Source organism: Diadema antillarum, unplaced genomic scaffold (assembly GCF_040938485.1).
Source record: "Diadema antillarum isolate AM-2024a unplaced genomic scaffold, OU_Dant_1.0 seq00001619_RagTag, whole genome shotgun sequence".
Lineage (NCBI taxonomy): Eukaryota > Metazoa > Echinodermata > Echinoidea > Diadematoida > Diadematidae > Diadema > Diadema antillarum.
This window is the reverse complement of record NW_027272331.1, coordinates 208,995-224,221: the sequence shown is the minus strand read 5'-3', so window position 1 is coordinate 224,221 and position 15,227 is coordinate 208,995. Positions and strand designations below refer to the sequence as shown.

Genomic DNA, 15,227 nt, shown 5'->3' with positions numbered 1-15,227 from the left:
CATTAGCACCGGGATTGCCGTGGCATTTTTTTTTTTGACAGTTTAAAATTCTGACAAGGCATCCACGGCAGTCACGGCCTGTCACGTTTGCCTATCCCGTCTCACCGCGTTGTTTCAAGTCCATCCCGTTTTGTCCACGGTGGCCTGAAACGGGGCTGCCTTGGTTGCCGGGAACATGGTGTAAACGCAACTTTAGCGATAACTCCAAATCAAGTGGAAAATTAAAGACCAAATGACAATATCAAATTGCAACACTGACAACCATGCTGATAGCGGCTGTTAATCTTACGGATTAAGCAATGATTTTAAATTCAAAATATTTTCTAAAGAGAAACGAGTATATGAATATAAGAACGACCCAAGTCCATGCAAGACCATTTGGAGTAAACTAAGAAAAACTTCATATCTTTTGTATTTGTCCAATAATATTCTATTTAACTGTGATGGGAAGGCAACATTGTATATTCAAATTAGAACATATGTTATTATGAAAATTAACATTTTCATGAATTGTGGAGAGGCCATTTTGTGTGGTGGACTTGGGTCGTTTTTTTATTCATATGGACTTGGGTCGTTCTTTGATTCATATACATGATATTCTGCTATAGAGATGAGAGATGGATGAGAGAGGGAGCTATTATATGAATGTAAGAACGACCCAAGTCCTTCATTCTTACATTAATATAAGATTTAACTCATGCATTTCAGGCATTTCCAGGGGTAATTAGGTTTTATCATTTATACACAAGATGAGTCCATGCATAAGCTACAATTTCCCATGTCAAACTAAATTTGGCCAAAAATTGGACTTGTGTCGTTCTTATATTCAGGTCTTCAAACCTTATCTTCTTTATGTTTACATTTTAGATGCTACTATGTATTCACTGAAATAGATGCCAGCATATGATTGGAAACAAATGATGCTAATTACGATGATAAAATAATGGTAACAATAGCATTGATACTAATAATTGTCAGAAAGTTTGCAAATGACACCCCCCCCCCCCAACACACACACACACGCATACACATTTGGTGCCTGATAAAGACCAAGTTGAGTAAGAAAACGCCAACAGAAATAAACAAAAACTATGATTCTCTCTTAAATTTGTTCTGTCATGCGATGTACGTACCTCTTTCACACAGAAGGGTTTCATTGTCGGGACCAGCCGGGAACGTTTCACACGGCAAGACTGTATCGAGGAAACTACCATAGATACTTAGTTCGTCAGCACAAGCAGTTTTCACCTGTAACAGCAACAAAACACATAGTATTAACATTATGCTGGTGAGTTAAATACAAGTTAGCGACTGGATAAAAGATAATTTCATGATTGCGGGAAATTGTGGTCTTATTCTCGCTCTACGGCAGAACAATTTGTCACGTTCTCTTCATTGAGGGGGATGATGGTAAAAACAAGAAATAAGGTAAACGGTACCAAACAAAGGGACTAGATATCAATGCAATCGAAATCAATAAAATAGACTTTCGAATTTTACGCAATGAGGAGCAAGAGAGAGGACCGAGAATTTCGCGTATGGAAATAATTGTGATTTCATTGAGGCGCCGGGAGCCAAATTAGGTAGGGTGCCTACTTCACAAAATAGTGTAGATTGCGAAAGCAATGCTGAGGTTGAACGTAATATTTCTCATCCTAGGCCTACTTTGATTAGCCAGTGCTATAGAAGATAGTGTTTTCTGTTGTACTTGATATGTAGAATACTCTAAGGGATTTGCAACGATATTTAGAGAACTAATTTAATAGGGAGCTTCAGACCTGCGACACGAACGTTAAGAGGAAATAAAAAAGAAATTGTTCTTTGCATGCGCAAGACAGCTTATTCAAAGCGATCTCGCGTCGTTTGAATTTTCACGACGATTCTGGGCTATTTTAGCGACCGCTCATTTTCATGACGCAGAGAGCTACTCAATGCCATTATAACTGTCAGCTAGCTGTTTTGAATACGAGAAATTTCACACCCCACAAACGACGAATGGGGGCGCTATTTTACTTTTTATAGGCTGGTTAGCGTCTTCACGAAATCTATTTAAAGCTACTTTGCAGCACAACGCATGCAGGGATGGAGGAGAACGCTAACGCAACCGTCGTCTTAGCGTTCGCGTCGCAGATCTAAAGCTCGCCAATCTTTGACGGGTACGACATCTACGGTAGATGTGAATATGTTGGTTGTCGCGTGCAACGTTTGCTGCAAGTACAGTTTCGTTTGATATTACGGATATTACACACACACACGCACGCACGCACGCACACACGCACGCACACACACACACACTCAGGGCGGTGAGTTGGCTCAGTCGGTAGCGCGTCTGCCTCACGATCACGCGGCCCGGGTTCGAACCCGAGTCTGGACTGAGCAATGTTGTGTGTAAACATACCGCCCCCTCTAGCAAGAGGCAAAACACTCTGTCCCTCGGATAGGACATAATGGAGGTCCCGTGTATGAGAGAGTCACAGCTCATGCACGTAAAAGATCCCGCTTCATTCATTCATCGTAAAGAGCAGGGTGTCTAACCCGGTGAAGTGGTCCCACCCCACATCCAACTGGACCCCATGGAAGACCAGCTTAGTGTAGCTGAATATGGGCTATCCAGCCATCTTCACGGATGGAAAATGAACAACAACAACAACAACAACAACAACACACACACACACACACACACACACACACACCACGCACACGCACACTACTCCACACACGGTCACACTCCCATTACAGAATGTGCATAGTTTATAAAAACTGATCTTTCGCTTGTTCAGAATGAAAGAATTAGGGTAATTAGATCGGGCCAAGCAGATGTTATGTTGTTACATGATCTCTTACACTTTCAAAAACTTCTGTTATGATATATTGTTCCTGCCCACGACTTGGTATTATCTTCAAAGTTTTCCACCGAGACTTTTTCTTAACTCACATATTTGTTTGTTTTATTTTTCTTCCCTCCTCTCTCATGTATGTATATGCATTTTATTGAAGCGCCATGAGTACCGAGAGATACACCTGTGCCCTATGCAAGTAGCCGCTGTCATTATATTGCTTCCCAAATACTTCACCCTCAATGCATAACCTTAATCCTCAAAACACTACATCTTCAACACTCTTCCATACCCCCCCCCCCCCATACATCCTTTGTACAGAATACGTCGGCAGGAAAGTCTACCCTCCTCTCAGGACCACACCCAAGCCCTCAAACAATTCCCCTTAATTCCCGAACCTGGACATCAACAACAAATTGGTTCATCAACAATTGGCTTTCTCCCTAAGGACTAAACACTCTTTCCATGGTACTATCCATACCTCTTGGCACGGCTGTTGACAGGGGAGTCTCCCCTCTTCTCCGGACCACACCCAAGCCCTTAAGTAATTCCCCTTCACCCCCGAACCTGGACATCCAACAATTGACCCATTAACATTTGGCCTTCTCCCTGAACACCAAACACTCAATCCATGGCCCAATCCATACCTCCTGGCACGGCTGTTGACAGGGGAGTCTACCCTCCTCTCAGGACCACACCCAAGCCTTTAAATAATTCCCCTTAATCCCCGAACCTGGACATCAACGATAAATTGGTTCACTAACAATCGGCCTTCTCTCTAAACACCCAAACACTCTTTCCATGACCCAATCCCTACCTCCTGGCAGGGCTGCAGACAGGGGAGTCTCCCCTCTTCTCCCGGCAGGCATTCCTTCAGGATGGCCGCGCAGACCACCTGTTGCAGAAGGGCGTGGCAGGTTGTGTTGCCTATCCTTTCAAGGGTGCTGGTGAAGAGCTCGTAGGAGGGCATCTGGGAGGTGACGTAGGTCTCGGAGTAAGGGAGGACACCGGCACAAGGGGTGAGTTCGATGGGCTCGCAGGTGTACTCTGGGTCTACGTGAGATCATGGAAAATACAAGGTATAGCTGTATATCATTTCAATGCAGTCACAACTATGCAGAATACATGGAGTGGCGTGAAAGGACCTCGTCACACCATCGAAGAAATCACAATCACCGGTAATTAATAATTCAAGAGAATCCTCCAAAGGATTATTCTTTCAGGCTATTAGCAGATGTAATTACATAGACAATGTACCTACAGGAAAGCTTTGCTGTTGGTTTCCTATTGGTAGCTCAAATAATTGGAGGTAGAAGATAATTGGTAATCGGCTGCGTGTACTTAGTGGCAATAAATCTTATGCACTGTAGAACTACGCTTGCTACAGGTTAAGTCCAAGAACGCACCGAATTGAAGGCTTACGCTCGAAAGACGGAAAGACTTATATCATTTGATATTTTAAGAAAATATATTAGCACGGACCACATCAAGATGAACAAAGATAACGAGAGTACAGACTTCACCACTACACGGAACCGGGTGGTATGTCATTTTCATTCCTTTAAAAAAAATCATAAAGAAGGACACAAACACCATAATGTAAATCTAAAACAATACAAAGCAAGGCACACCTCCACTGATGACGGAGTTGATCCAGTCCTTGAAGACGGAGACGCGAGCGAAGATGTTGGGGTAGTTGTTGACCGAGGGATTGTTGGCATCGGCGCAGCCCAGGTTGCCACTGGTAACGCCCACCATACGCCACGCCCCACTGTACTCCTTGCACACCAGCGAGCTTCCCGAGTCCCCCTGCGAGTAAAATTGGAGGTACGCTCTTATGTCTGTAAACCTCATCTGTCAATGAAGTACCGTGCACATGTCACACAATATCGACTGCATTGTGGACATCCTCTTCTATGAGTATAGTTATAGACATCCAATGCATCAAGAGACAGATTTATCATAGACAGACAGACACGAAGAATGAAACAAAGATATGATATGATTGACAGATATATAAAATAGATGGATTGTGGATTAATGGATATATAGATAGAGACATAGATACATAGATCATGTCATTTCATTTCATCTTACCTAATTTTTGAAGCGCTTGGAATTCATTCTACATATCCACTGCGCGACTCTTCTGCACGATACTTAGAGCTTACCCCACATATGGAGACGCCCCCATCCTGGTACCAAGCACAGATCTGGTTGTCCGTGACAAGAGGATCCCCGATGGCTTCCCTGCAATCAGCAACGCCGGTCAGGTTAAAGGTCGCCTCCAGTAAATCATTAGATATTGCATCTGTGTGAGCAGAAAAGGGAAAGAAGACCAAGGCCAGTGTTAGCATCGTAGTTCATTTGTCACAGTAACATATATTTCCGTTTACAAGGAAAGATTTTGCCCACCAGAAAGTTATAAATCAAACGTTTACAAATATCGGCCATTTCGGCAAGATGTTCTTTTGATAATCGTCACGGTGTACTCGAACATATGCAATGCACAGCATAACACGATTAATGTACATACTCACCAAACGGAATATTGATATACCTTCGGTGAATATAGATAAACTGATCCATTTTATCCCGCTAAAGCGAAGGTTAATCTTTATCTGGATCAATATCACCGAGTCATTTTACGTTAATCTTATCTTATCTCCTCCCTTTTACGACATTCCAGCAAGAAATAAAAAACCCAAGAACAAACAAACAAACACATGGTTCATCAATATCTTTCCCCCCATGATAAGATTCGTGCATCCAAGTATTCAGGTTTTTAGGGAAAGGCCAATGATGATGATAAGGTTTATCGAAACTTTCGTTACCGCATTTTAATAACAATAATACAAAAAGACTAAATAAATAAAAAACGAATGAATGAATAAATTGATATAAATAGAATACGTGCATTGTCCATGGAGTTAATGATCCATGTAAAACACTTAATGGGGCTCCATAACGGAAGAAGGGGGCATCAAATAGTTCCGGTTTCTAGCTAAAGGGGGTAACAGTACTCACCATTTGTCCCCGTTCGGCCCCATCCCACGGCGACACATTCGTCGTAGACATTCAGTTCCTCCCGCGTGGTTTCCAAGCAGACCGGACGGACGAAGTCGTTGAACTCCACGGGCTCGGCCAGCCGCAGGAGGGCCACGTCGAAGTCCAGCGTGAAGGAGTTGGCGCCGGGGTGGACGTAGACGCTCTCGATGTCGACGGACAGACGCGTGGCGGCCTGACCGTTCAGTTGGTTATCACCGAGGACGAGTCGGTCTGCTATGAGTCCTACGGCCGTTGGTCTACACAGACAATAAAATGTGCCGGTAAATGTTTCGGGTATTGGCAGCAGAGATATAGAACAGACTACATAGTACCGAAGTAATAATGTCAAAGTATTGTATTATAGCTTGGGTTGGAAGCAGGTGCACGCATGAGCACTCGGGCCTGATGAGATTGTTTAAAACCAGTTTCCATGGCATCACACTTTGGCACTCCATAAAAGAAACTTGTGTTTAATTCATACTTGAGTATCGCTTCTTGAACAAGAGATAGTCATCTCTTATTGGTCGCCCAACACGACAAGTATTAGTCATTGAACGGTAGTAAGTGGGAGTGTGATACATTAAGGGTGGAATAAGAAGCTACTTGACTCAACATGTTAAGATGTTCAAGAGACTACAGGGGGAAAAAGGTCTTTTCATCGTTTGCATAAACTTCTGAACCATTTGTGTATCAAACTGAAAGAACGAACTTATTCCTTGCAGCTGTAAAACCGCATAAATCAGGTAAAGACTTTTTTTCTCATTAATTGTTAATCATTCGCTTTTACGCCGACCAATTATACATATATTATACTTATGCATCTTATTACACCCCTCAATATTATTTACATAAACACAAAAGATAGTTAGTGATGTGAGGGAAATTTATTTGATAATTCAAAAGTTTGAGTAAACATTCCACGAGCCTTATTCAGAGACAATGGATATGTGTAATGATAAAGAACGTAGGATGTAATCTAGCAATGTTAAAGGAACTGTCTGGCTATCTAAAAAATGCTAATCGCACAATAATTTAGATAGAATTCTTACCGGAGGCAGTGAGCAGCCGTGATGGCCCAGCGACTGGAAATGAGAGAGGCCCCACAGGAGTGGTAGAAGGGAAGGGTGAACACCCGCAGAGACAGAGAGGCACTCCACGGCCACGCCCCCGTCAGCGCACTGGTCCCGCCCACGATCCGCGGAGTGATGGCAGGGGTGAGTCCACAAGAGGCTGGATTTACCTCCGCTGTTGGTGTAACGTTGGGATAAACGTATTAAAACTCATGCAAACAGCGTTCATAGTACAGGTTTCATCATCATTTACAAATGTTGTTGTTTGTCTACCCTTGCAACCTCCCGTGAGCATGCAAATTGATTGATATGTCAAATCTCATATACAGACTGAAGAACCAAGCTACGCAATGAGAGGTGCATTGCTGATGAATGTGACGTGTACTTTTTGATGTCTTGGAGCGATTTCCAACCAGGTTTTCAAGATAAGCATAAGAAATAGATACACTTTATTCTCTCCATAAAAAACCTCACATCAACCAACTGACAGGATCCAAGGATGATGGTGCATCTCTTATTTCATCATATCTGCCATAGATTTACTGGGTGGTGTTTGAAATGAAACTTGCACCGCTGTTTTATCATATCTTGTTATACATACAAGTGTACACCAGTGACATGACATTATTGCTCCTGCAACAATTGCTCGGATCTTATTTTTCCCGAAGGACTTAGGGTTAGGGTTAGGGTTAGGGTTGTGATAAGGTTTCAGGATTAGCTTGCTGTGAGGATTAGGATTAGGGTTAGAGCTATGTTTGTGGATAGAATTTATATGTTTGGCTTGCGTGTCGATGTTTCATGGGAGCGACTGTCGCAGGAGCAAACAGGCATGGAACCACATTCACCATGCAACGACACTGGCACTGACGTATGTCTTCCACCAGCTGCAAACGGGACTAATTAACATATCAAGCACCAATCTCCATACAACTGTCTAGGACTAGGTAAGGTTGAACACGTTTACCTGGAGTGCTGGTACAGTTCCCCTCGTCCGTCCCGTCCGTGCAGTCCGGTACGCCGTCACAGAGCCACTCGTTGGGCAGACACACGCCCTGGTCACAGGCAAAGTACAGCGATCCACAGTTTTCTAGGGAAGGAGACCATCAGTGTGAACAATCAAATGATTTGATCACGTGACGTATGCTAAATAAAAATGTATAAAGGCTTACAAGAAACCAGGGAATCATAATGATGTAGTATAAATGTTTCTGGGCCTGGCAACGCCACCACTGATATCTCCTTTACAGAATGTGCAAAAGACGGTAATAGTTGCGGATATATGTATGTTATATATATATATATATATATATATATATATATATATATAATATATATATATATACACACATATATATACACATATATCTATATGTATATATATACAATATATGTGTGTGTGTGTGAGTGTCTGTGTGTCTGTGTGTGTACGGGGAGAGAAACATAGAGATAGTCATGAGGTAGATAAATGTAGATTGTATTATTTTACAACAACCAGGGGGCATTTCATCAACGAGTTCGTCGGAGTTTTCACCGACAAATTTGCTATCAGCCAATCAGACGCAAGGATTTCATTAGCTTTTAACAGTTGTCAGTGTAAATCCTTGCGTCTGATTGGCTGATAGCAAATTTGTCGGTGAAAACCTCCGACGAACTCGTTGATGAAACGCCCCCCTGGCCACTTCCACTAGTGTCCAAGCTTCTTAACCCTCTGTATGCCACGTTTGCTTCCTGTCCGTGGGTATGTCTGTGAGATTTGTCCATATTTGACTCACAGGCACAGAAAGAGTTAACCCTATTCCCACGGGGGGGGGGGGGGGGGGGGGGCATTTTGCTGCCCTCCCCCCATCCCCCCCCCACGTTTCACACGATTATTCCGCAACGCGTGATGCTCTCGCCGCGACATTTTATGGCTTTTTTCTTTTAAGTATCGCGCAACTTTTGAGACCAAATTTGTTGCTCCCGGGCATACCGTTTTGAAGCCACGTTCCTTTGAAAAAAAATTTGTCGACCCAAAAATTGCTCAAAAACATGATTTTGTGTACAAATCTAATGTAAATTGTGTTTTTGAAAGACATTCATATAAGAATGAATATTTTTACTTTCAACAGCTGGTAATGATTTATTTTAGCCTAAAGATTATGCTTTAGAAAGTTTCTGCGACAAATTTTGACGGAAAAAAAACAAAAAAAAACAAGACGTAAAAAAACAAAGACATAGATAAGAAATTCAATAAACAACAAAGACATAATAAATACATAAGAAATGATTATGAAGCCGAATTTTTGCTTCAATATTATTGTTGAGGATATTGAAAAGAGTATGTTCACCAAAAATTAGAAGTCTTGGAGCTTTATTTTTTTATTTATAAGCTAAAAAAAATAAATATTTTTGCATAAATTACCATAAATTCATTTTTGTTCAAATGATAGCATTAATTCATTAATATAAAATACATTAATTGATATTTGAAAAATCTAACTATACAGTTTTGTAGATGCATTGACCTCTATCTTAGTACAAATTTTCCCCGAGGATCGCGCGATCCAGATCTGAAGGGGGGCCCAAAAAGGCCCCCCCCCCCCTCCCCCCGTAAAAAAACCCCGGTGGGATTAGGGTTAAGATGCCTTCACATCTCATTCACTCGACACTCTATGATAACCCAAGGTTCCCACAGACACGTACACGTGTAAAGCACTAACCGATGACAATGATAGTTGTGCTACACTGGCCGACGTTGCCGACTGCGTCTACCGCTGTGTGAACGACCAGGTACGTCCCCACCGGGAAATTCCCCTGATGTAGTGATGACGACACCGCCACCGGACCGTCAAGGTTGTCATTGGCTGTCACGCTCCACGTCACCATGACAACAATTCTCCCCTCTTCCAACTGCCGCAGTATGACGTCTGGACACGTGACCTCGGGAGGCGTGGCAGCTATGAGAACGAGATGGACAATTTCATTAGTTACGTTCAGACGACAAGCCTTAATCTCGAGGTTAGGAAGCCTCGAGGTTAAGCTTGTAGTTAGGGACCGTGTAGACGCACTCGTAGTTAGCTAACCTCGAGGTTAGCTCAATGTTAAGAACGACGAGATATCTTAGGGTTAGCGCTCTAACCACGAGCCGTGGGGGGGGGGGGGGTCCCCACTCGTAGTTAGAAGCACCGTGTGGACACAAAAATCAACGCACTCAAAGGGACAGGAGTTTAACCTCGAGGTTTCCTAACCTCGAGGTTGAGCTTCGTCGTGTGGACACATGTCGAAGTTAGGGGGCAAGAGCTTAACCTCGAGGTTAGGGCTTGCCGTCTGAATGTAAATATAGTTATCCTCTCTAACGGCCGCATGAATAGTGCTACCAAATCATAGTACCGATGGTAACGAAGACAATAATGAAAACACTAATTTGAAATAATATATATCAACATTACAATAAAACATAATGATGCCTACAGTGAAGATGATAATACTATAAACAATATTGACAGTAGTGATGACAATAATTGATAAGATCATAATTTTCAATTCAAGTTCAAATTTTATTTCGTTTTTCAACAATAAAACAATATATTAACGTAAATCTCACTTTCTTGAGTGACAGAGACAATGCATGTAAATTGTACAGAGAAAACAACAATAATTGGAAAACTTACAGTAGCGATACATTGCAATAGTTGCTGGGGTTAATAACGAAAGTGAAATAATTGTCAATATGCACTGTGTGAAAAAAACGGAGGGACCCACTAAAAAGACAATGCTTGTAGAGTGTGGGCCCCTCTTAGTGAATAATAGTGAACATAATAACCATTACTTTGATTTTTAAGGAATATAACGGGTATAATTCTTTTAATCATTTTTTTTTCAAGCAAACTTTTATATTTGTCATCATTGTTATCATCATTACTATGGTTACTGTCATAATCATTATCATGATCATCTCATGTACATCAGTAGCAGCACTTAAAGGAGGTGGGTGTGAGTGAACTCACCATAGACTGTGACGTAGAAAACACACGAGGATGGGTTGCCGGACGGATCGTAGGCCGTCACTGTGACCGTGTGAGTTCCCACCGTGAATACATTAGATACAGGGTCGGTGCTGATCTGAAATATTGACCCCGAGTTGTCCGTGGCAACGGGGTCACTCCAGGATACTGTGACGTCACTGGCGCCGGGGCCGAGTTCACGTGTCCTGTTTGCTGGACATCTGACCACAGGCGGTTCCATATCTGTTAGAACAGACGGAATTAAGTTAGTACTTTTCCGAGAAATTAATTCATGTTAATTATCTTGGCAACAGTGGGATACTTATTCAAGTGTTGTACAGAGCATGTTGTCTACGTGAAATACTCGTAATAGAACCCCGGTGCGCTGACGAATGGCACTTTTACGCAAACTTTGCCATGACAATACTCCTCTATGACGTCAATACATCAATCGCTGTCAATACATACATGTTTACGCAATTTACTTTAAAAGTTATTTTCAGCTATTTTCATATGGTGTGAGAGTAATGTTAGTTTAGTTAATTTGTGTAATATATCTTTATACATTATTACAATTAATAAAGTTGTATTCAGAGACCGGGCTTCTTTATTTTCCTTCAAATCAATTCTATTTTCTCATTAGTTAAGTCTTCAATTTCAAGCATGTATACACAGCAGGTGTTTATCATTATACCAACTGTGTATGTAAAAAGTTATCATGTCTGTTAAAAAAATGCAAAAACAAAATTGGGCTCAACACTATATTTTCTTTTATCTGGTCGCTGGTGGCCCGTTGGGGCCACTTAGTCTTTAAATCTAGAACTTTGGAGCCCCGAAACAAACGGAAACATAGCAATCCATGTTGACTCCTAAGTGCCCCACGGGCTGCGATAAGATAGCGTTTTTCGAATTAGGTAGCCCGACATAATTTTTATTAACCTCGGTCAATTGGGTCACACCTTATCTTGAGTCCTACATGGTATGTATATGTATATGAAAAATATAGGCCTATAGATAACTGTGCTCAAGCGACAGAAAGCTTGTTAAATATAATGATTATCGCACCTATGACAGCTACATCGAAGCTGCAAGTAACCTGGTTCCCGGAGGAGTCCGTTGCCGTGGCGGTTACAGTCTGGTGGCTGATGGGATAAGTTCCGGGTGAACGGTCAGTGGTGACAGACACTTCGCCCGAATTGTCCGTGGCGGTCGGTTCGGACCAGGAAACGTTCGCCGTCGACGCGCCAGTCGCAACAACAACGTTGATATCGTCCGGGCAGAATATAGTGGGTGCTTCGTTATCTGTAAAGGAGATATAATTATTGCTTCGTTATCTGTAAAATCTGTAAAAGATATATAATCACTGCTTCATTATCTGTAAGAGAGATATAATTACTGCTTCTTTATCTGTGAAAGGAATGTGACTATTGCTTCGTTATTTGTAAAGGAGATATAATCCTTGCTTCGTTGTCTGTAAAAGATATATAATCACTGCTTCATTATCTGTAAGAGAGATATAATTATTGCTTCCTTATCTGTGAAAGAAATGTGACTATTGCTTCGTTATTTGTAAAGGAGATATAATCCTTGCTTCGTTGTCTGTAAAAGATATATAATCACTGCTTCATTATCTGTAAGAGAGATATGATTACTGCTTCTTTATCTGTGAAAGAAATGTGACTATTGCTTCGTTATTTGTAAAGGAGATATAATCCTTGCTTCGTTGTCTGTAAAAGATATATAATCACTGCTTCATTATCTGTAAGAGAGATATAATTATTGCTTCCTTATCTGTGAAAGAAATGTGACTATTGCTTCGTTATTTGTAAAGGAGGTAAAATGAAGAGTTTGTCCGCAAAAACCGATAAGTCCATTTTTGATGATTTTGAAGTACGGTCTCTGTCATAAAGTACAAAATAATACCTTTTAAGCGATATATTTGTCACTAGATATAAAGGTACATTTTTGAAGTTATGGTCAAAAGAAGCTACAATTTTCTTATTATTCTCTTTATTTTTCTTCACCTTTAATCGCAAATACCTCCATTTGGCAAATATGGACTTATCGGTTTTTGCGAACAAGCTCTTCAAATCATTGCTTCGTTGTCTGTAAGAGATATATAATCATTACTTCGTTATCTGTAAGAGATATATAATTATTGCTTCCTTATCTGTGAAAGAAATGTGACTATTGCTTCGTTATCTGTAAAGGAGATATAATCATTGCTTCGCTATCTGTGAAATTATTTTATCATGATCATTGCTTTGTTATCCGTTTTTTTTTCACACAGTGCATATATTGAAAACTATTTCACTTTCGTTATCTTAGCAACTATTGCAATGTATCGCCACTGTTAGTTTTTTTCCTATTATTGTTTTCTCTGTGCAATTGTATACATTGTTTTTGTCACTTAAGAAAGTGAGATTTATGTTTGTATATTGTGGAAAACGAATAAATATGAACTTGAACTTGATCTGTAAAACAGATAATCATTTCGTTACTCATGTAATTTGAATAGCTGTTAGTATCGCACCCGTTCGGGACATCACTTACCATTTTGCCACCATGAATGTAATTCTTTACTTACACTCCTATGATCAGCAAAGAAATATGAAAAGGTTTTGTATAGGGGAGTTGTTGGGGGGGGGGGCGACCAAAGGGCTCAATATATTTTTCCTATATATGGGGAATCAAGGATGCCTAACCACGCCCCAACCCACTCCTCACCTCCGGCGCCTGCGCCAGGCCCTGTGATCATAAATCACCATGATCGCACTTGGCGCTGATATTTAAATGTACGTTGTGTTCAACCTGTTATCACTCTGTGAAAGGTGTCTTTGAAAAAAAAGTAGAAAATCAGAGCATGTGTAGGAAAGAGAGTTGAAATGAGCACTTTTGTGCGGTCTATTGGTATCCAGCTCCTTTTGGACTATTTAAGGGTCACGTGTAAAATTTAGAAGCAGGACCTCCCACTTCATGTTCATTTCTGTGCTTGTCTGATGTCAATTGCACTTCTACAGAAAATCTCGACACACACTACACAGTAGCATCTGACCTTGCACATGCACTTCCCTCCCACATACAGCGAAAGTTTTCCCCAAGTCTCACTCGCAGTATGTATGCCCATGATAATTATGTTTTGTCATGGCTACTACTAAAACACTGATCAATTCTCAGTGCTTATCTACGTCGATGTAGGGCAATAAATTTGTCTATCAGTTAAAGTCTTACCTTGTACTGTAATGGTGAATGTACAGGTACCCTGATTGCCTGCACTGTCCGTGGCAGTAGCGGTCACCGTCACCTGACCGATGCCGTACGTGCCCGGTGAGCGGTCAGTCGTGACGGTCGCCTGGCCGGAATTGTCCGTCGCCGAGGGGTCCGTCCAGGTGACCTCGGCCGTTGATTCTCCCGTTGCAACCGCGACGACGATATCGTCCGGGCAAGTTACCATAGGTAGGCCAGAATCTATGAAAAATTGATCGAGCCATGATGAAGAAAAAACACACACGTCATACACATTCATCTACCCTGTCCACATCTAACTATAACCGCCAATCAATGGGATTCATGGGCTTGAGAATATGGAAGCAAGAAAATTTGGATCCTACATCTCGATTTGTTAATGACTGTTTGTTTGTTTTTTGCCCCAAACTATATAAATATGTAAATTAGGCACGCGTGTGTGCTGTTGAAGGTTGACTACCATTGCTGTGTATGTTTTTCTATCTTGGATGTCACGATACTATCCAATTTTACAAGCATGTCTTTTTAATAGATTTCATGTGACTTGATATTTGTCTCTCCGTGCCGGTACCTGTTTTCACAAATTACTGCATTAGTTGGCAGAAAATTCCGTGCGTTTACATCACATTTTTGCTTCTTTCTTGTTTTCCCGCGACATTTTTCGTTTTTGCCTTTGACAAGCTTTCTAAACTCTTGCTAGAGCTTTGAATACAAATGTGTGCTCAATTGTGGTTACGCAAAACCTAATAGAAAAAAACAATTTTCATGAATATACATATATTTATTTATCTACACATTTATGAATCAATTTATCTATTTATTCATTCAGGTTTTTGTTAAGAATTTATTCATGTATGTACTTTAATATTCATTTATTTCATTTCACACCTACTAGAAATTTGAGGTCATCTAGTGATCCGCTTCGTCTCACATACTCTGTTACTCGCACCTTAGCCGGTGATAGGACATTTACTGTGTCTGCTTCAAAGCACTGGAACAATTTACCACTTACCGTTAGACAGTCTCCATCAGTCAGTGTGTTC

The 15,227-nt window shown here is 41.2% G+C and overlaps 1 protein-coding gene across 1 annotated transcript in view; it reads right to left on the bottom strand.

Annotated features, from left to right (window-relative positions):
- Window positions 1–15,227, bottom strand: part of LOC139711156 (uncharacterized) — a 54,455-nt gene that overhangs the window by 20,938 nt on the left and 18,290 nt on the right. Inside the window, exons 15-25 of the mRNA XM_071623074.1 lie at window positions 14,170–14,406; window positions 12,004–12,240; window positions 10,942–11,181; window positions 9,655–9,891; window positions 7,920–8,042; window positions 6,935–7,130; window positions 5,865–6,142; window positions 5,009–5,148; window positions 4,469–4,646; window positions 3,655–3,890; window positions 1,130–1,248 (exon numbers count right to left, since the gene is read on the bottom strand). Of these exons, the coding sequence (XP_071479175.1) occupies window positions 1,130–1,248; window positions 3,655–3,890; window positions 4,469–4,646; window positions 5,009–5,148; window positions 5,865–6,142; window positions 6,935–7,130; window positions 7,920–8,042; window positions 9,655–9,891; window positions 10,942–11,181; window positions 12,004–12,240; window positions 14,170–14,406 (2,221 nt within the window). The remainder of the gene's footprint in view (window positions 1–1,129; window positions 1,249–3,654; window positions 3,891–4,468; window positions 4,647–5,008; window positions 5,149–5,864; window positions 6,143–6,934; window positions 7,131–7,919; window positions 8,043–9,654; window positions 9,892–10,941; window positions 11,182–12,003; window positions 12,241–14,169; window positions 14,407–15,227) is intronic.